Source organism: Fopius arisanus, unplaced genomic scaffold (genome assembly GCF_000806365.1).
Source record: "Fopius arisanus strain USDA-PBARC FA_bdor unplaced genomic scaffold, ASM80636v1 scaffold00069, whole genome shotgun sequence".
In the NCBI taxonomy this organism is placed as follows: Eukaryota; Metazoa; Arthropoda; class Insecta; order Hymenoptera; family Braconidae; genus Fopius; species Fopius arisanus.
In genome coordinates, this window is record NW_011887808.1 from 418,004 (window position 1) to 438,893 (window position 20,890).

General features: G+C 32.7%; 2 protein-coding genes across 9 annotated transcripts; one reads left to right on the forward strand and one right to left on the reverse strand.

Annotated features, from left to right (window-relative positions):
- Positions 1-1,348: 1,348 nt before the first annotated feature.
- Positions 1,349-3,839, forward strand: COX5A (Cytochrome c oxidase subunit 5A). Its single transcript, XM_011309634.1, has 2 exons — positions 1,349-1,667; positions 3,324-3,839. Exons 1-2 carry the CDS (start codon positions 1,463-1,465, stop codon positions 3,575-3,577), a joined length of 459 nt encoding a protein of 152 aa, XP_011307936.1. The 5' UTR covers positions 1,349-1,462; the 3' UTR covers positions 3,578-3,839.
- A 2,144-nt stretch (positions 3,840-5,983) lies between these two features.
- ewg (DNA-binding protein Ewg) lies at positions 5,984-20,402 on the reverse strand. 8 transcript variants are annotated; one of them, XM_011309638.1, is made up of 10 exons: positions 18,770-18,903; positions 18,527-18,685; positions 16,155-16,468; positions 15,272-15,396; positions 13,879-14,304; positions 12,815-13,102; positions 11,377-11,517; positions 11,081-11,225; positions 7,621-7,951; positions 5,984-6,075 (listed from the first exon to the last, which is right to left on the reverse strand). In XM_011309638.1, the coding sequence occupies exons 3-10, from the start codon at positions 16,339-16,341 to the stop codon at positions 6,039-6,041; spliced, it is 1,680 nt and encodes a 559-aa protein (XP_011307940.1). In that variant the 5' UTR covers positions 16,342-16,468; positions 18,527-18,685; positions 18,770-18,903; the 3' UTR covers positions 5,984-6,038. The 8 variants fall into 8 exon arrangements, with proteins under 8 accessions (XP_011307940.1, XP_011307941.1, XP_011307943.1 ...); XM_011309639.1 differs by lacking the exons at positions 18,527-18,685; positions 18,770-18,903 and adding an exon at positions 20,301-20,402 and having other exon boundaries at positions 16,179-16,468; XM_011309641.1 differs by lacking the exons at positions 18,527-18,685; positions 18,770-18,903 and adding an exon at positions 20,301-20,402 and having other exon boundaries at positions 12,917-13,102.
- Positions 20,403-20,890: the final 488 nt, after the last annotated feature.

Consider the following 20,890-nt stretch of genomic DNA (forward strand, 5'->3'; position numbering starts at 1 on the left):
GAAATTAATTTTTCAAAGTTATTTCTAAACCTTCCAAAAATTCATAAAATTTTAAGAAAAACACGGGAATTAATGGATGCCCGGGAAACCTAGTAAGTCATGAAATAATTATAAAATGCAAAAACAGTATATGCTTTCAGTTCCATCTGGTTAACAATATGTCAGTAAATTGAAAAAATTGGGAATTTTGGGTGAAAGGAGACAGAATATTCAAAAAATATTCTTAATATTCAGGACAAAAAACAATTCCTTTTGGTTAATGAAATAAAAACACAGTGCGTTATGGTGGACGGTCTCAGCATGATTATCTCGACCTAGGAAAATTTAAAGAAGTCAAGGATTTGCTAGAAAGAAAATTGTATGATGGGTTCAAACTTTTGGCAAATCACTTCAAACAGATTCATCAGATTCAAAAAGATTAAACATTATGTTTCAACCGAAGATAAATAGCTAAAGCCAGATCAATTCAATCAATATCGTTAGGTTTGAGTGGCGTCTCAAATCCAAAAACAGAATTTTTTTCATATTTTTTTAGTATTGCTATTGGCATTTCCTCCTAGAGTTGCATGAAATTTGAAATATTTTTTTCGGTTACTCTAAACGATTAACTAATAACTAATATAATTTTCCAATGTTTTTCTCAATTACTCATTTAATTCCAATTCATTGAAGATTAACTTCCACATAATTATGCGAAACTACTCGGCACTAAAATGAATAATTAATTAATAATTAATTAGTAAAATGGGACACCTTGGCAAAATGGGACTCATGCGGATAAACGTTTTTAACCCATTGTCAGTGATTTTTTTTTGTCAAAAATTTTGGAGACAGTCTAAAAGTGTCCCAGTATTTTTTTCGAATTTAATTTGTTCTTTTAATTATACTGTTGTTTTCTTACTTAAAATTTTTTTAACATTCTAAAAAAATATGCCATCTAACTGGAATCCCTCATTTTTGGTTTCTGATGGTGAAATTCCTTATATGGTAATTTAATAATTTTTTATTCAGTTAAGTGTAATTAAATTCTGGAAAAACTGAAATATCGAATAATGGTTTCTTACGATAGATTTTTTTTCTTCGTCTTCCATTGAACCTCCTTATTCATCCCATTTCACTCGTATTCTATTTTAGCCTGTGTCCCATTTTGGTCGGGTCTTTTCTAAGTTAATTACACTTTTATACATGATTTTTAAGAGTTTCCGTGGCTTTGCGGGTAAATAATCGATGTTCGAGCTTGGCACTGGTCTGGATGGATGTATACAATTTAATCGAAAATTGCCGCCGAACTGAACAATCTGACCATCTGGAGGAATGGAAAAAATAGAGAAATTGACAGCCCTGCCGTGGCAAACTTCACTTTTCTCGTTTACGCAACTGCCGACTGCTACTGGTGATCTCGGTGCTCTCCAGTTTATTATTCTCGAATTTTCATCGGAAAATTAATAAAAGTCGAATCGAAATGTTGAGATTAGTGGCTGGACGTGCAGTCAATGCTGCCCGGGGACTGATGATTCCCAGAGTAGCTGCTCTCGGGATACCACCAACAAGATCAGCACATGGGAATGAAGAGACTGACGAGGAATTCGATGCCAGATACGAGGCCTTCTTCAATCGTCCTGACATCGATAACTGGGAAATTCGTAAAGCTATGAATGATCTCGCTGGTAATTCTCATTATTTCTATCTCATTAAATAATCAATATATATTTTTATAGAGGAGTCTGGAGTAACACGGACATCTATAAAAAATTCTGGCATTCTTAATTTTCAACATTTTTCTATGTTTAAACAATCATAACTAGATAAATTAAATATTTAGCGATTAGTTGATTGATAGACTATCAGATTGAATTTTCGATGAATGAACAAAACGTAAATGCAGAAAACAAAATGCAAAAAAATCACTAATGATAATGTACATCACCAAATGTGCCTAAAATTATAATTGGCTGTACGTCACGATATTTTTTTGTACAAAATGGATTACTTCTTTCGACAACTTAAAAAATATATATTTTTTGAAATGATCAATTTGGCATCGAATCTGATAATGATTAAATGATTTTAAACTAGGCGCTTAGCGTTTTAGATAGTCATTCTGAGATCCAAGAAAAACATTCGACAGTTTTGATTGTTACTACACAAATTTAAATAAAACATGTGCATCTTACCCCAGGCTCTCCATACCACCTCAATATAATTTATTTCATAATTACACTGAGGAAAAAATATATTTATGTCAAGAACAATTTTATTAATTAGTTTTTTCATATCGTTTCGGTAGAGTCATTTTTGGGTGAAAGAAATTGTTCTTGGTTGTTACTTTTAACGAACTATCCCACAATTATCAATATTTTTACATTTTCATTTTTATTGGTTTTTCATTTGTACGTAATTTTTGTTTACAAAAATATTATTCTAAATATAAAATATAGATGAAATTTTGAATATTTCTAGATAAAAATGAGATCGACATTTTTGGAATTGATTTTTTCAGAGGATTCGAGGAATTCGAGACAAATTAAAAAATATAACTTTTTAAAAATTATTTTCTTGTTTTAAACTTTGAAGATTCAACGCGAAAAGTGCTCTTTGCTCTTAAAAATTTTCGGTAGATGTTTTGAACAGCCCCACCAGGAATATTCTCTGGCAGCTCTGATTGCCTCTGGTGGGGCAGTTGTAGACTATGAACGATGAACTAAACATTCAAAAATTTCAAGTAAGTTGTTTACCAAAGACGTTCGTTTCTTCACGATTTTTCCCTCAAAACAGGGAAGAAAAATAATATAGTTGTTAGCGATTCAGACCACTAGATTCATAGAAATCTCACTTGTTTCGTGTATTAATATATATATTTTGTTATTTATTATTTTACATCCCTTCGAGTCATAATAACTATATGACGATTGATCAAGATCTTAATGTAGTGGTTAGATCTCACGTTTCTACACGGCCAGAAATCGAACCTGCAACCTATGGGCTGTGAGGCCTTACTCACTGGGCCAGGTCACCGGACCCAAGTGTTAATTATCTATCATAAAATTAATATCAACTAACTAATTGGATAACCGATTATTCATAACATGATGTACTCTTATGAGCTCAGATCCTCATTATTCTTCTATTTTTTTTTATTATTTCTAGATTCAATAAAATTCGTACTTCAAATCCAGTGACTCATTGATCACTTGATTTTAGAGTAAATCTCTCTTAAATTGAGTAGGAAACGATTACTTTAATAAATTATTTTTCCATGGAGACAATTTTTTTTCTGTGTTGAATATAATATTAAAAATGATCATTTAAACTGTTAATTTCAGGTATGGATCTTGTCCCAGAGCCAAAAATCGTCATTGCAGCACTGAAAGCTTGTCGCAGACTTAATGACTTTGCACTGGCCATCAGGTTTCTGGAGACAGTAAAATTCAAGGGTGGAAATGAGGCCCACATAACCTGGCCCTACATTGTTCAGGAAATTCGTCCAACCCTCGATGAACTTGGAATTAACACACCCGAAGAACTCGGTTACGACAAACCCGAATTGGCACTCCCACCTCCATATGACTGTCACTAGTTTTCATATTTTCCAATAAAAAAGAACACTAGTCTTAACTTCTTAGAAATTGATTCGATATTCGCTATAATTTTCGACACAGAGAAAAAATGAGATGCCGAAAATAATGAAGAAGCAATGAAAAACATGTGTACATTATTTCCTTGTTGAAAACAATTTATTAATGAATAAAGAGGAGACGATGATTGAGGTATTGAAACCATTATTTGGATTGTTGGTTTTTTCTTCTGGAAGGGCTGATAAATAAAACAAGATTCTATAATTTTTTTTTCTCGTCATTGATTTTCTTACTTTCTCTCTAGGTTGTGAATGCTGTTGATTTTCTCACGTTTTCACACCGAAAATAACAAAAGCGGAAGGGCCACACTGAATATTTACAAAGTACATTACATGTTACACAGTTAATAGTCATATACACATATGTTTATATTATGATTTATAGATTTCCATGAACGATACAAGATTCTGGAGGAAATATTTCACTATGAGAATGTACAGTTTGACAGCTACTTAAAGAACTCAATTAACAATTTTAAGTATTTATTATTTACTTTTATTGTTCTTCTTTAGTTGCAAAATTAATTTCGTTATTTTTGGGGTGAAATAAACAAGTTTTACGTTCGATTTCGAGGGATTGTGAATATCCAAATGCAACAGTCCGCTGAGAAAATTCTTCTGATAACATTTTACTAACTTAATTAAGAATTGGCGTTAATCATTACTTCCCTCATGGTTATTTAAAATTAATAAAATAAGTGGTTGCGAGTGAATCATCCTTGAGGAATTAGCTTTACAGAGATTATTTTTCATCATAGATAATGGTAAATGTTCGGCAAATTATTACTGACAGCAGAAATATTTCTATTTTTTCCACATGACTCGTGAATTTATTGTTAAACTTCGTGGAATAGTTCAACTATAAATTAATTGGGTGAATGAATTATCCTTGAATCAACGAAAAATCACTGGAATTAGTTGTTTTCTCTTATCAACAATTGGACAAAAGTGAATCTTATTACGTGATTGTTTCATTTGAATATCTGAATATTATATTATTGTTCACGTTTTTTTAGACAGTTCTCTGATGTCTAATAAATTCATATTTCCATAGAGTTTGATTAATGATTTTACCAATGATATAATTATTATTCTTTTCCAATATTTAAAAACCTTAATTTTTCTGCTCGCACGACTTTCCTGTATTCTTTCGATTCAAATTTCTTGTTCAATTTTCCTTTTTTACTTCATCAACGCCCATGATAATTATAAAACTAGTTACATCCTAAACTTTAGCAGCGTAATGATGTGCACCCAATGTTTTGTTTGTATTTCTTTTTTTTTCCAAATTCTCACATTTCCAAAAATTGTTTAAATACTCTTAAACCTATTTGTACCCGTCAGAAATGCTTAGTCTTCCTAATCGGTGCTATAAAACAGATTATGAAATGGTTGTTTTTCAGTTACAGTGTTACATATATGATCTTTTTTCCTATTAGGTTTTAACTAAAATTCTTCGCACTAGATATTTTCTATAAATAACTTCATTATTTACTATTTTAATTGGAATTACCTATCATAGTAGATAAACGAATAAGTTAATGAAAACAAAATGAAATTATAAAATTGCTTCCCCGGCGCGTTTTTTTTTCATGCTGAGATTATCACCTTAAAAAAATTTTTGCTATGAGACGAACGGATAAATCAACATAATCAATTGATTGATCAATTGATCAATCAATTGATTATTCCCAAGAGTGAATTGGTATATCTATCATTTATTTAAATATATGTGTTACTCGGAAAAATCATTGGCATTAATTAACGTTCCCTGGAACTCATTTAATTATGACTAGAGTAAAATTATGGTACCTATTAATGTTCATCCCTGGGAACGTTTTACTCACCACTAAAAAAATTGTTCAAATAGTAAGGACTCAACAACAAAAAAGTTATGAAAAATTCCTCCCATTCTTCACCGCGTTAATACCTGACAAAAAAAAACTACAGTAAAAATTCATAGCTCCTTCAACTAATTACTCGATACCACTGTTTCCTCATTTAAACACATGAATACATTGTCTAATCGTTTATATTGGGATTCGCAAATCTACCACACGGTACATACACACTTCTTCAACAGTCCATTCACTTTTTTCATTATTTAATTTGTATTTTTAATTTTAAGTTGATTAATTTCGCTCCAAACACATCAATACAAACAGTGTATATCACCTCGAGTTCCATTGGACTTTGTTGGGAGGGGACAATACGAGGAAAAAATCTGTTTTCCCAATTGTGTAGAGAGAAATAAATTGTTCTTTTTTTTTATGAACCTGAGGAATCAATTAATCTCATTTGAAGAATTGAATAAATTAATTTAACACTTGAATCCATATAAACTGGTTTTTTTTTCTTTAAAATTAACATTCATCGATGATTTTTAAATGACGATATTCAAACGTTAATTCGAATTTTCCATAATCTTGAGTGAATAATATCTGGAAAAAACATATGTTTATATTATAATTTATTAAGTAATTTACGATACAACAAAAAACTATGGTTACCCTTAATTCGGCTGTTTTGCACACTCACCAAACTTTCCAATCCACACACCAGTGTTTGATGCATCCAATTTTTCATATTGCTATGTTACATGCAATTTAAAATTCACATGGCTTTTCTGACAGGAACAAAGTGTATTACTCATTACAATGTTCTGGACAAAGTATCCGATCGTACACAAATATACTGTATATTTCCATGAATAACAATTTCAACTACTCTAATGGACTTTTGCACGGAATTTAATTATCCAATTACGATCAATTGATCACTGAACGCTCAATGCAATTGAAGTTTTGTTGTTTGGTACTTCTCTCACGATGTAATACAGAAACTACTGAATATTCAGTAACTCATAAATGAAGTAATAAATAATTAATGTGCAAGAGTTGGTTAGAGTAATTAAGAGGAGCCTAGACAGAAATGTGTATGAATCGAATCTGTGCAGAAGAGACTTTTTACACTCTTGTACACTTCCAAATTAATACACACGAGTCTTGCACATCTCATTTTACACATTGTTGTATCACACGAAAGTAATGAGTCTTTATGCACATGTACTGCACAGAGTTGAATTATCAATTGAATGAGTGACACTTTTACTCGTTTACCACTGATCAATTTTTTTATTTGCAATTACGTATTGGCCAACCTGATTACGCAAAACCTAATAATTTCTTCAGTTTTTATAAAGATATGATAACCACGGAAGATTATAAAAAATTCTAGCTCATTTATTAAAAAATTCTTTTCTTTTTCTTTATTTTTCAAATATCTACTTTTCAAATGTGATATGAAAAATTGTAATGCATCAGTGTAAATATAATACATTCATAAATTGGTGGGGAAATTATACTGTCATTGATTAAACATATTGCAGTAAAGTAAATCATGGTATTGTTTGCCATAATGTGTCAAATCTCAACATCAAAAACTCGAGTACTTAAAAGTATTTGAATTAACTTATAATTCATCTCAGAGCAGAATTTTGTGCTTAATAATTACCCTGGGACCATGTAATACAAAAACATGTCTAGTCGGACATCTAAAACTCAAGTGTATAGATCTGAAAGTATGCAGGCATGCAAAACAGCCGTAGATTCCATCATAAAAAACAAAACTTCGTTCGTCTAAAACCCAAAATGTGCATTAAAAAACGCATGTAATACAAAAAATTGGATAGTGCATAATTGAATACGTAAATTTGAAAGAGTGCGCGTATGCTAAAACAGCATGAAATTTATAAAACTAAAGATGTGTATCGGAAAAATTGTTCCGCCAACTAAAAAAACTAAAAATTTCATTCAAGAGTTTAAATTTTCATTCAATTTTCAATCAAAATTATTGTTATTTTTGATCTTCTTGTAAAATACCGGTATGGTGATTCCAATTGTTTTCGATAATAAAAATAAAAGAAACATTCCCAAAAGCATTCTCTCTCCTTGAAAAAATCTCAAACAATGACAAATTAGATTTACTCAGGGCTAGAAACAGTCTGCTGATGCTGGCTATCCTCGTCTTTTACGATCTCACCCTGCATCGCCTTGGTCAGTGCATTAGCGTCTTTCAATGATATCACTTGTAGCACCTGATGCTCTCCATTAGCATTGATCATTGTCATTGGATGACCCTGAATAGTAACAGCTTCGATGCTTGTCTCTCCATTACCAGGTTCAACTTTAGGTACTTGTACTTGCATTGGTGTTACAACTTGCATTGTTCCATCACTCTGTATATTAGCCACCATTGTTTGATACATACTCGCTGATACTGGTACTGTGATAACACCCGACACTGACACCGGATATCCTGAAACACGTAAATTACCCTCCGATTTGTCCGTCACCGGCGAAACTCCAAATATTTCACTATTCTTCCTTTTATCAAATCAAACATATTGACTTGATTCATGCGTTACAACTCATCCATTAGACATTCTCTTTTCCTCAAATCAACTTCACCTGCACGTCAGATTCTTTCACGTTAACGCGTTAACGCCCAGTTTTATTCTCTTTACTATTCATTTTACTAATTATCATTCGGTACTTCATGATGCTAGACTCTTTATAATTATGTGCAAATAATAAGAGCAAAGTAATGAGAAGTTGTACGTTTTTAGAAAGTACTTTTCATCATTATTGAGATATGAGTTAGATAAGAAAAAAAATGTGAAAGAATAATTGATGGCTGTGAATGACTGTAACCGTATCGTATTCTCAATTTCAACAGTGAGTTATTCGTTTGAGATTTCTCCTTTTGTAAAATTATCTTTCAATATTGATGGAAACCCTTTCCAAATGTCTACTATTCCTTTAACATTTTTCCTATTATACACCCATAATTTACATCTTCGCATCGAATAGATTAAGATGATAATTCAGAAATATGAATGAAAAATTCAAGTTTCAAAGAGAATACAATTGAGTCTGAATTAAGTTACGATGTTACAATGAGAAAACACATTATGACGCTACAATCTAAGTATTTTCATTTCCCTATAGCGTATCAACTTTTTATTATCCGTCGAAAGAAAAAAAGAAAAAGTAGAGCATTTCCAATTTAATAGAAAAAACTCAATCATTAAAATTCCATTGATTCGGAAATTTTTTGGAATCATTTTGGGAAAGAGATTGGAGTGAATACTTAAGAAAACCATTTGAAAGTTGATCCTTGTTCTTTAACATTTTGTTACTGTTTTGACCTTGTGAGATGGAGAAAACATGAAAATACTCAAGTGAAATCGTCGGATCAATAGCTTTCCAAGAAAATTTAGGTTTCGGTTTATTTTCCTCAATGCAAAATACAATAATTTCACTTGATTCGAACACTTCACGATTATTTAAATGTTGTGTATTTAATATACGCATTTAAATGGCAGAATACTAGTAATAATTATGCTCATAATGATTTTTCCGAGTGGCAGTTTTCATTAAATTTCTATGTAATTGGCTTTTTCCTTCATGTGCATTAATTTTTATGTTGAAATAGTATTTATGTGTAATGGAAACATTTCACTTTTAAATAATTGTGATAATTTATTCACAGTTGACTGATTCGATGAAGCAATCGTCCCAGGATCGAATGAAAAAAAGTTTTAATTGTTATATGCAGAACAAATGAATTAATTAAAAATTAATTACAGCTCGGAAGTGTCAACACAAATTGTTTGAGTTAGAGATTTTTCACGAGTTATTGATGCATACCAGTGATGGTAAAAGTCCAGTTAAACATTAAACAAACTGGGAGTTTCAATTTTGATATGGGAAATAGAATATTATTTCTGATTAAATTATTTTTAACAAAGTGGTAATGAAAATGAATGGATGACATACAATTAAATCGAGCCCAAGTACATGGAAATTGATATTCAAGTGCAACGAAAAGAAAAAATTATGAGTAAAATTTTACGTAATATTTGATAATATCAATAATTGCTGATGAGTTAATCAATGATTAGTTTGATTATCACCAGGACTTAATATTTTTTCGACAAAGCAAGTTTTTTGTTCCAAAACTAGACTATTTTTCGATGGATTATATTTTCCCATGTTTTAGTGCATTCCATGATCATTATTAATATTTGAATTAATTTCAGCATGGGATACTAACCGATAATACTTAAGGCTTATTTAAGATTTAATATTTAACGAGACGAATGCAGTCCTAATTCTTCCTCTTGAAAACCGAGATTATGAAATTGTCAAACGCATGAATCATTCTACAAATTGGATTTTCCGCTAATTAACGGTCTTTGACTTCTGGAATCGAACTCCCTCCTTCGAACCAAACAACATTTACAATAAATAAATGAAAAAACATGCGTAGTAACTTCACACTTAATCCTCTACATAAGAAAATATTAACATTAAGCGACAGAATAATGGCGAAATTAAATGAAAACGTACTTACAAATTGATTTTTTTCTCTTTATCGTGTTCTTTTTAGTACATTTCGATAAAACTAAATAATCATAAACGTAAAATTATTAACGCGCAGGCCAAAATTGTCTTTGGTCTACTGTCCATTTAAACTATCTGACAATGGGAGAATACGATTATTTGTTGCCTTGAACACTCTTTGGTATCGACTGAGGAGAACAAGTAATTTTTCGATTGAAAGCGAGAAGAAAAAACAAATTACAAAATAAAAACATCAAATTAAAGTATATCTATTTACAGCAATGTTTATTTTGCCCTTAGATGATGGTAAATCGTAGAAAAAAATAGTAGCAGTGAGATTGTATCCGTAAAAGGGAGAGAAAATTGGAGACCGTTTGCAATGTTGTCACGTTGTTTACTCATTCAACTCATTTATTGATTAAAAATAAATCGTTCTTTCATGTTTTATTATCATCAAGAATCCATTCATCGATCCACAGCCCTGTCATCACTTTGTACTTCATAAACTACATGAGAAAATATCCTCAGCTCCACTGATATCATGTATACACTGTCTTTATACCAAAAACTCGAAGAACTAAAATCTTAACAGCAGAACCATTGAATTTAAAATCCTTCAAACTCACTTCTAATTAATATTCAAGTGTATTATCGATCATTTGACTGGTGGATTCATGTTGATAATGGATTCTCAAATGGAACAATAATTCATCTACCTCCACTATTATTAATTATTAATATTTACAGTACGGAAACAAAAAAACATTGACTACAAAAAAAACAAATTTAGAAATAACGGAAGAAAGTTCCTTTCCTTCGTTGCACGAAGTGTTTGTTTTAATAACAGAAAAACAAAATGGAAAAAAATGGTTCAACTTCTCAAAATTTGGGCTGTAACGCCACAGGCAACATGCAAAAAAAAATCAAATCTGGGTACTGAGAGGTAAATGAGGGGATTGGGCCGGTTAATAAAATTGGAATCACTGTTCGAGTAGTTCCTGGCCGGCGACGGTGCAGAGCCTATAGAAAACTGTTTTACCGTGTCCATCTTCTCCAGTAAGAATGATTTGTCCGTCTTGGCCTAGTGTTGCTTCGGTGACGCTGTTGAGATCAACAGCAACACTCGTACCATCAGCACCACCAACTTCTGCCAGTGTTTGCACTTCACCCTGACTCGTGTGTATCTTAACATAACAATTGGTTTTTTCCCCATTTTACTTTCTATGCTATGTTCTTAGGCTTATTTTCAACAATTCAGGAGCATTATAGCGCTACTTTGTTTTTCTAATCACTGATTATCAGTTCATTTGGATCTGAGTAGCTGTAGAAACTTACAGTTGCAACCCCTTGTACTTGGGCGGTGGTGCCGTCTGGTAGAGTTATTATGGGATTACTTGGATCTACTTGGATAATGGACACGGTCCCGTCCGGATTTGTTATTGTTTGGAGAACTGTTGTTGGATACTGGGCTGTCATCTGTAACATTAAATAAAATTGTTGTTAGAACTGAAAATTATAAGCACTGATGAAAAAAACTGCAGATTATCACGACCATAAATTTTTCAGCCAAGAAGATCACTGATATATTCATTTAAGAACATCTTAATAGAAAATTGGTTTAAGAATTTACTATTGACATTTCAATATTTTTCATGTTTTTTGCAAACTTTGTTCACCAGATTATGTGACCGATATACCATTTTTTAACGCTATTATCACTGAATGAGTCTCGAGTCTTTTTATCGTTGAATACTTGTTCGACATCTTGTTTAAATGAATTGAAAAAGTCATTAAATTGTCGAAAGAATGTAGAAAAATAATCTGAAATTAGTGCATTTTGTCTCATCAATCTAATCAATGCTGAAAATATTATTTGGGGAAAAAAATGATTTTGAAATTAAAAATTTTTGTCTGAAGTTATCTTCACGCAGTTGGCACAAAAAATTATTCCTGATATAACAGACCGCTTTTTTTATCAGCGAGAAATAGTCACATTTTAAGCTAAAAGCATAGCGAAGAAAAATAAAAAGAATTAGTCAAAATGTTTCCATCCATGAATAATTTAACGTAAAAAATTGAATATAATTAAAGGCGAGAATTCACAACGTTATACAATTTGTATAATAATTGGAGAAGCAAAAAAAAATCAGAATACTGAATTTTGGGACTACCTTCCACAGTAATAACATTTTTTATCGCGAGAAGAATAATTTATAGATTTTTCAACGTCTATACCCTGAATCAAATGAAACATAAAATGAAAACCTTTAGACTTTAATTTTTTTCATATTTCAACAACGAACACTCAGTGACAAAGAGCACTAATAACTCAAACTAATACTCTTTGATATTAGTGATTGAAGATTTAAATTGTTAGTCTGCAGCCAAAACGTTAGTTTAGTCATGAAGTAACTACACAGGACAAATCAGTCTAACTTTGAGTTGTATTTCAGGAGTCTAACTATCAGTATGTAGATCTCATTATGACTATCTATCTATTCCAAACTTCAAAAGATTCGTCAAAAAGGGATTTTGATAAATCCCTTATCCTTAAGAATATCTCACGCTATCAATTTGATTGAATTGAATCAATGAAAAGGTGTAAATGAAAAAATATGTTGAAAAAGTATAAATCAAATGAGGGAAACTGAACACCAAACCCGAGGAGCAAGGTAAGAAACTGAATTTGAGATGGACGTGGACAAATAAAGTTGGAACGAAAGAATAATTTTGGAAGAATTGGCATGCTAGAGCTCTGTCCACCGACCACTACCTGAGTGGCAGTGGCAAGAGTCGTAGGCGATGCAGCAATGATTTGCGGTGGCGATGAGTTTCCCTTAGATGAGCCTGTGGTGCTTAGACGAACAACTCCCACCGTCTGTTGTTGGGACTGGCCACTCTGACCCTGATTCGAGGACGTCTGTGATGAATGAGGTGTGGGCTGTTGTATTAGAACATTTGACTTGTCATCGTCTTCACTGAACGCTGGTAGTAGATCTTCTCTTCCATGAAATTTGTAACAATTTATGACTATTTGTCTCAGCGCATGTGTCCATGAAATCTAAACAAAAATTATCATACCATTATTCAATATTTCTATTATTGGTCTCATTGTAAATGGATAAACTTAATTAAATCATGAAATTTGTTTAATTTATTGCTTCAACAATAAATTAAATTTTATTGAAACTGATAATGTGAAAGAAAATCCATGGATTTACTATCTAATATTCATGTAGTGGTTAATTGATTTTTTTATAATTATAAGCTCACTATGCGATTATTGAATTATAATAATGAGGATGTTATTGCCTTAATTAAAGATTTATTGAAAAAGGAAGAAATTACCAAAACTGTACTACACTACTATGATAGATTGAATTCTAATGAGCATGAATCAGTTTGATTGAAGTCATTAAATAAATAACTAAAAATTCTAGACATTATTAAAGAATGTGTTTTAAAACATCTGCAGCTGAAAACTTATATCTTTCTGAATTATTCGTCTTTGTATTTTATATTTTTTTCTAATCAGGAAAATTTATGTTGTAGTCAAAAAAATTGAATTACAAAGATCTTATGACGTGCTCTTTTACAATAACTCTATTAATACTCCTTTAAATTGATTACTTTGAATATAATATAAAGATCATAAAATTTAAAGACTAGGAATTGTTCTGGGGTTTTGTAATGTGTCTCAATAAATATAATTGGAAAGATAAATTCAAATGATTGTAATGCTTCAGTGAAATGGAAACATTATCAAGAAAAAGTGTTAAAAAAATGGATAAGTTAGCGAAGACAGAGAGATAATAGAAGAATGTAGTGGATAAAAACCTTTTGCTTCTCGTCTTCAGAACGAGCATCCATGCGAACATTGGCCCAGGGTAACTCTTTTGGCCACCAAGGCGGCCGTGTGCTCTCACGTCCCCATCCAGGTTTTCCCCGGCCTGTTGAGTACTTCAGCATCAACGGGATAAATGCCCTGAGCTGTGCCTGCGTCATTTTCTCAACGGGTGTTGGTATACCATCGATTATCAGTGGTGGTAATTCATAGAGCGACGGATCATCCTGGACTGGTGGTGGTGCTTGCTGTGCAAGAGCACTCTCCAGCTCCTCCATTATCATTGTTTTTAAATTCTTAACTACATCCTCCAGTGGTTTTGCACCAAACACTTTGTAACTACTATTTGGTTTTCCGGGTGTTGCTACTAATACTACTGCTTGCTGGCCAACTCTTGTCGCAAATTCGTCTATTGTTTGCTGGAAATAGGAAATTCAATAATTACTTATCCTGTTCTATTCTTAGCAACCAAATGTCCCACCATTTACCATGATTAACAAGATGATAAATATGAGTCAAGGAGGAGCTTCTATGAATTTAATGCAAACGTTTAATTAAAACATATTTAATTTCATTTAGCAATCAATAATTTGATTTGATAATTGTTCCATTTTTTTTCATTTTCAGACATTGTGGGAAATATCGAATATAATATAAAATGCGTTTCTATTGGGTTCGCATTTTAAATATTTAAATATGGGGAGGCAAATTGAATAAAACGAGGTTTTTATCTCAAAATTAAATTAGATCATACGATTGCATAGTTTATACGCAAAATTTGCAAATTGGCAGTAAAAAATTAGTTTTTCTTTTCGTGTTGCTTATTAATTCTTGTAGTCCTCAAATACAGAGAAAATCTAGACAGACGCGGATTTTAATAATTAGTGACATTTAAATCTGCCGCTAGTCACCCCTTAAGATTTTCCAGGTTTTTAAAATTTTAATCGTTGATAAGTTTACAGACATTTCCATTTTTTTTTCATTGGTTTTAAATTGCATTGGAAACATTTCTAAAATGGGGAGAAACATAAAAAGCTCCTTTAATAGAAAAAAATTATTAGATCATTCAAATTCTGTAGAACTTTTCTGAAGTTCGAAGTTCCTGCGATACTAAATAAATTTGGAAAATAAACATTGAGCTTTTATTGAATTGTCAACGAATGTTAGTCACGAAAAACCTAATTCTTCCAATTCTAAATTTTCGAGAAAAATGGGAAAGGGAGGTTTCGAATTAGAACGAACTTAAAGTCACATAATTGAAAATTCGGATGATGCAACTGAAATTTAAATTAGATTAATTAGATAAATTCTTGAGTAATGACTCATACGAAACTATCAAAATTACGTGGATATTGTTATGAAAATGAATAAAAAATAGGAACCTACTCTGAGCTTTCTCAAGAGTCTATTCTGTTGTCTCTTCCTGATACTGGGATTCGTCTCAAAACTGTGTGGTCGTTTCCGCTTCTTCGCTGAGACAATTGCCGCAGCAGCCGCTACCCCAACAGGTCCTAGACGCAACCAACAAACCGTTCTTAGTACAAATAGAAATCCTCACTTGCACAACATTCAAAAACTGAAGAATCATGAAACATGAGGCAAAGCAACATTGATGCTAACGTGCATAGACCTAAGAGTACTCTCTAAATAACTCTATGATAATTAATAACTTAATTTTTTACTAATCGACCATTAATTGACACAAGCGTACTCTCAGATCATTCAATCCATGAGAAAGTCAATTTAAAAAATGATTAAAGTCCGATAATCAACAATGCATCATAACAATCTAATGAAATGAAATTAAAAATCCAACAAAAATGAAAAAAAAGAATGGATTCCCATTCCAAATTTATAATTGTTAAATAAAATCAGTGACAACGAAGAAAAAAAATGAAATTATTAAAAGAGGTGGTAGAAAAAGAAGGCACACAAACTATAAAATTTGCAATCCTAAACGTTCACATTAACTAATAAAATCATTACATAATAAATGACGACAAAAATAAATTCACATTTTTTTGATTTCGTACTTACTCCCCGTGATGTCATTTTTTTGGAGGAAACAAAATAATAAAATCTCAGCAAAATAAAGATTTAAAATTTTTTCAGTCTCATTTTATTACCGAAATTTCAATTTCTGTATCAACGAGTTGAGTCTCTAGGATTGCAGAAGAATTGAAATACCAGGGAATGATTAGAGACAGAGGAAATTGAAAGGAAAATTGGTGAAAAAAAAGGTGAAAAAAGCAAAAAAATGGGAAATCACCATTAGCGCATTTGATTTGCCAACCTGCAGCGGCGAGCTGGGCCGTCACGTCATCATCCATGGCAGCTGCCAGTAGATCACCCTCTTCGTAGGTCTCAGATCCACTACTGGGTTCGTCATCATCATCATCCGATAAACGATCCATTCTGTCCATATTCCCAGATTCTGTACTGGGTAAGGACACCATTTTCACGTCCTCCTCAATCTTGTCGCTCTCCTGTGTATCCAGTTTCGTTTTTTTAATTTTATTGCAAGTTCACCCAAGAATTTTTTCAACGAAATTAAATCGTTTGATGACTCTACATCACCTCCCTCTGGAAATAAATCATCATTCGTTTAATTATTCCATACATTTCTCTAACATTTTACCAATATTAAAACTAATAATTAGAATAAAAGAGAGTATTGCCTATCTATTTCTCATTATGTGTAAAAAGTTGAATAATGAAATTGAACAAATCGTTTGGGACGCGTTAATTTTTAAGGGGAAAACCAAAGATTGACTGAAGATGAAAAAAAAACTGTATAAAAAATATAAAACAAACATTTCTAAGAATGAAATCTTTTTTTCATTAAAAATCTAAAAGATAAACTGTAATTTTTTTAACTCAAATTACAGAAAACTAATAGCATGACAAAATTTGTGTTTTTACTTCAAATTGTAAATTAAAAATAGTTAATTTTAAACTAAATAAGATACCTAGTGACTTGTCATTTATTTTATATAATTTATTTATTTGATTACTTTGTGGAATTATTAAAAAAAGGTTTCATTGAGTTTCCAATAGGGGTGTAAAATCGATAGTTCGAAGTTATGATCGATTGGAAGACTGAGTAATGGCACTCTATCATGATATGGTTTCACTGAGTCATATTTTCTATCCCTCCCCTATGCCCCACCCCTCACCAACGCGTTACCCCCCCAGCATATGTCGGCTTGTGGAACCCCACGAGGCAACTGTACGTTGTTGACATTACGGGGTACATATAACTTTTTATTTTCCTTAATTTAAATACCAAACCCTCGGCACTCAGTCCCCAGTGTCCACGATTAAAACGCATATATATGACATTTTTAAATGTCATTAAGTAATATAATATATATATATATAGCTATCTAGAGATTAAAAATTTGAAAAATTCGAGAAGTCCCGAATTTACTAAATAAAATACCGTAGGTCTCCAATAATTCAAAATTAAATAAATAGAAATCGATTCCATTGAGAGAAGAAAAAAAATTGAAGACTGAAAACGCTAGCAGAGGGAAATTCAAAAATGATATTTAATAAAAAATATTATGGGAAATGCAATGGATTAAGAAATCGGTTTGAAAAAATTTGTATTGTCCTAGGAAAATTTGTTCTTCGTGTAAGTTTCTATATATCAGTGAATTTATATTTACGCTGAAGTTTAAATGTAGAGCAATGAATAGAGAGTACGAGGGGTAAGAAGACGACATCAGGGAAAGTGGGGAGGAAATTGGGGGTGATCCGATGGATAGGGGAACAGTATTGAATCGAGAGGAAGTTATGTATACGTCAGATCCGGGAAAAAATCACAGCTGAAAGTATCGAATTTTCACACGGAAAATAATCGATAAAAGCACTGGAAATTAAGAAGCGAATGTTATCTACTGACGATTTTTTTTTCCTAAAAAGAATTCAGAGGACGACTCATTACTATCTTCACCTTTCATAACCACATTAGTAAATTTCTAGCAAAACTTGATTAGTGAAAAATATTGTTAATCAAAAACGTAATTCAAGATTAATAAAAATTAATTAATTAGATTAAAAGTTAATTAAAAAATAGGGAAATTGAAAACCGAGAGATTATGAACTGAAGAGTTGATTCGTAATAAGTTGTGGAGAACTTCGAGTTTTCTATTTCAAATCTTCACTTATTTTGAAATTGAAGTTTCAATTGAATTTTCGAAAGCCTAAGTTGAATGAAAGAATTAATGGAACAGCTGAGTTGGGAAACAGGGCAAGTTGAAGTAGTTGCTGATAAAATTCGATACAGATAATTGAACCTGAGGAAGAAAGAAAAAGAATAGGTAATGAAAAACCTTACTCTATCCCAGATCCTAATTTCAGAAACAATCTTTCCTGGATTACTACTCCATTATCGAATAAAATAGAAACTAATAAAAGACTCGCTGAAAGACAGTTCCTTTTAGATGACTAGAGAGCAAAGTAAACACTTTTATCATATACGAGCGCTTTCGCCTTTAAAAAACATTTGTACACTCGATTGTCTGGCGCTGAAATTTTCGAAAATCTCCTAAATCTTCATTTGAATATTTTCGTAATTTCACATTCATCATTATCAAAACTTCGAAGACAAATTCAACCCGAAAACCTCAAACGTACGATTAATTTACAACTGCTGTCCAACATATTCCTGACGTTCTTTTACAAGAATCCTTTGAAGTATCACCCTGGACTCCTCTTCTTCTTCATCTTCTCCCAAACAATCTCTAGGAAATTGTCCTTTGATTCCTGATTGCTGATTTCCTCCCTCACATTCAACTGGAAAAATGACAAACGTATCAAGTCCTTGTCCTGAGCTTCAGTCAGACCAGGACATCCCTCAAACACTTTTCCAAGCCTCACATAGTCTTCTTCCCTGAGAAACAACCTCCAGAAGATTCCCCCTGACTCCAAAGGAAACCCCAAAATCCATGAGAAAAACACAGCAAATGGAAGGACCTCCAGGAGTTAGAAACTCACGATAACCAAATGTAATAACAATTCCCTGCAAATAAAAATTTGAGAGGATGAAGAAAAAACAACTGATAAATGGTGGAACATACGATTGATTGGTACGTCAGGCGACAATATTTTTGATGCTCTTCTCGAAGCCTCACCCTGACTCCTCCTGAGGGGCATTCTCGATAAGAATTTCTCTGGCTCCAGAGAGTGGCCCAAAACCCGCGAAAAAGAAACACAACAAATGGGAGAGGACCTCCACGAGGTAGAAACTCATGACGAGCGAAGTTATTCAAGTTCCACATCAACTCGCGCAATATCTCTGGTCTCTTGCGCTTGTCGAGGCGCCATGTGAGCTCATCGACACCAAAGCGCGCAGGCCAGTGCTCACAGAGAATATTTAAAAAATCTCCCACGAATAACAAATCCCCCCAAGACAATCCCTCCACGATGATGCCGCATGTGCCTGGAGTTTACTCAGTAGATGGTTTGGTCATCGGAGCAGGCCCAGTGGTAGAAATTCAGTTGCGTACGCAACTTGTATTGGTACGTGAGTGGTCATAGACTTTAACACGGGGATTCTTGCGTCTGCGGAGATGTTCCGTCGTCGAGGCGGCATAACCCAACGGCTACAAGTGACAACCACTAACCACCACGTTTTTACCCCAATTACAACGGTCCGCAACATAAAAAAAATTAATATCGAGAAACAAAATATATATATATGTGAATATTGAAAAAATATTGCTCTTACACCACGCCCCTTCACACGTACATCCACGTAATGTTCATTATTACACTGAGTTGCGTCTGTTCCTTTAGCCAGAGAATGGAAAAATTTTCTTTCCACCCCCTCGAAGCACTGATAAAGTAAAAACTAAAATATCAACTCGGTTATGTATATATTAAAAAATGATTAATGTATTTGTTTTTTTTTCTTGACCGCGATGAGACACTGATTTAGGATATAATAGAGTCCTCATAGGTGGAATTGAGGCGATTATTCTGGCGTCCCGCCACAACAAGCCGCACTAGAGACTCCATGGACACCATGAGTGAAAAAAATCTATCTCGGTGTTGTACGCAAGAGGTAATGAAACACAGTCAACGTTGTTTCCCCCTTTGGTAGAGGTTTTTGAGGGGTGGTGGTGGTGGTATAAAGAGCGCCAGGGTAGCAGCGCATTTATCGATCGGTTACTAACAAACCAAGGATGCCTTCTATCCATTTCTACCACAACAAAACTCACAAGGTTCTTATATATCCCGTTTCAGCGCATACGCCATTTTGAGTGAGTCTGCGCGTTGAATACTATCACGATGATATGAAATTGACTTACACCACTGTGCGCATACCACTATTTTCATTCTGTTATTCCCATTGTCCCTCCATCATTTTTTACCTATATTATCCTAGTTTATTTTACACCTTACTTACGATTTTTTGATGATTTTCCAGGTGATTTTTGTAGAGCTACTGAGGTGAGACACAACACCATATACATGTATACGGGCCTGGAATAATCTCATTGGACGATCCGACAAATGGGCTAACGCCGTCATGGCGGATATGCTTTCAGGGGTTTTCAGGGTGGGGGATATATGGATGGACACGTGACTCTGGTAGTAAATCATGTTGGGTAATCAGAGGCCCCAGAAGCTAATACCCACCATACAATATATCTCCAACATTCAACTACATTCAACTTACTATTTCAATAATCCCAATCGCCCTAATCATCTTAATCACTATTTAGTATTTACCTCTAATGTAAACCACCAGAAAATTTTAAAAATCACTAAAAACTAATTGACCTATCTAACTTATCAATCACTTATCAATCACAATATAGCATCGATCTCATAGTAATTAAACGTGTAAGTTCATCTTCATTCAGTTTAATTTAAATTACTAACTCAAGAGGAAGAGAAAAAAATCCTATTATTACATTCTTTATTCTGCTTGTTTATTATGTGCGAGGCGCTATGCGCTTCAAAGCATTCAAATCATTGAAATTTCAAACATCT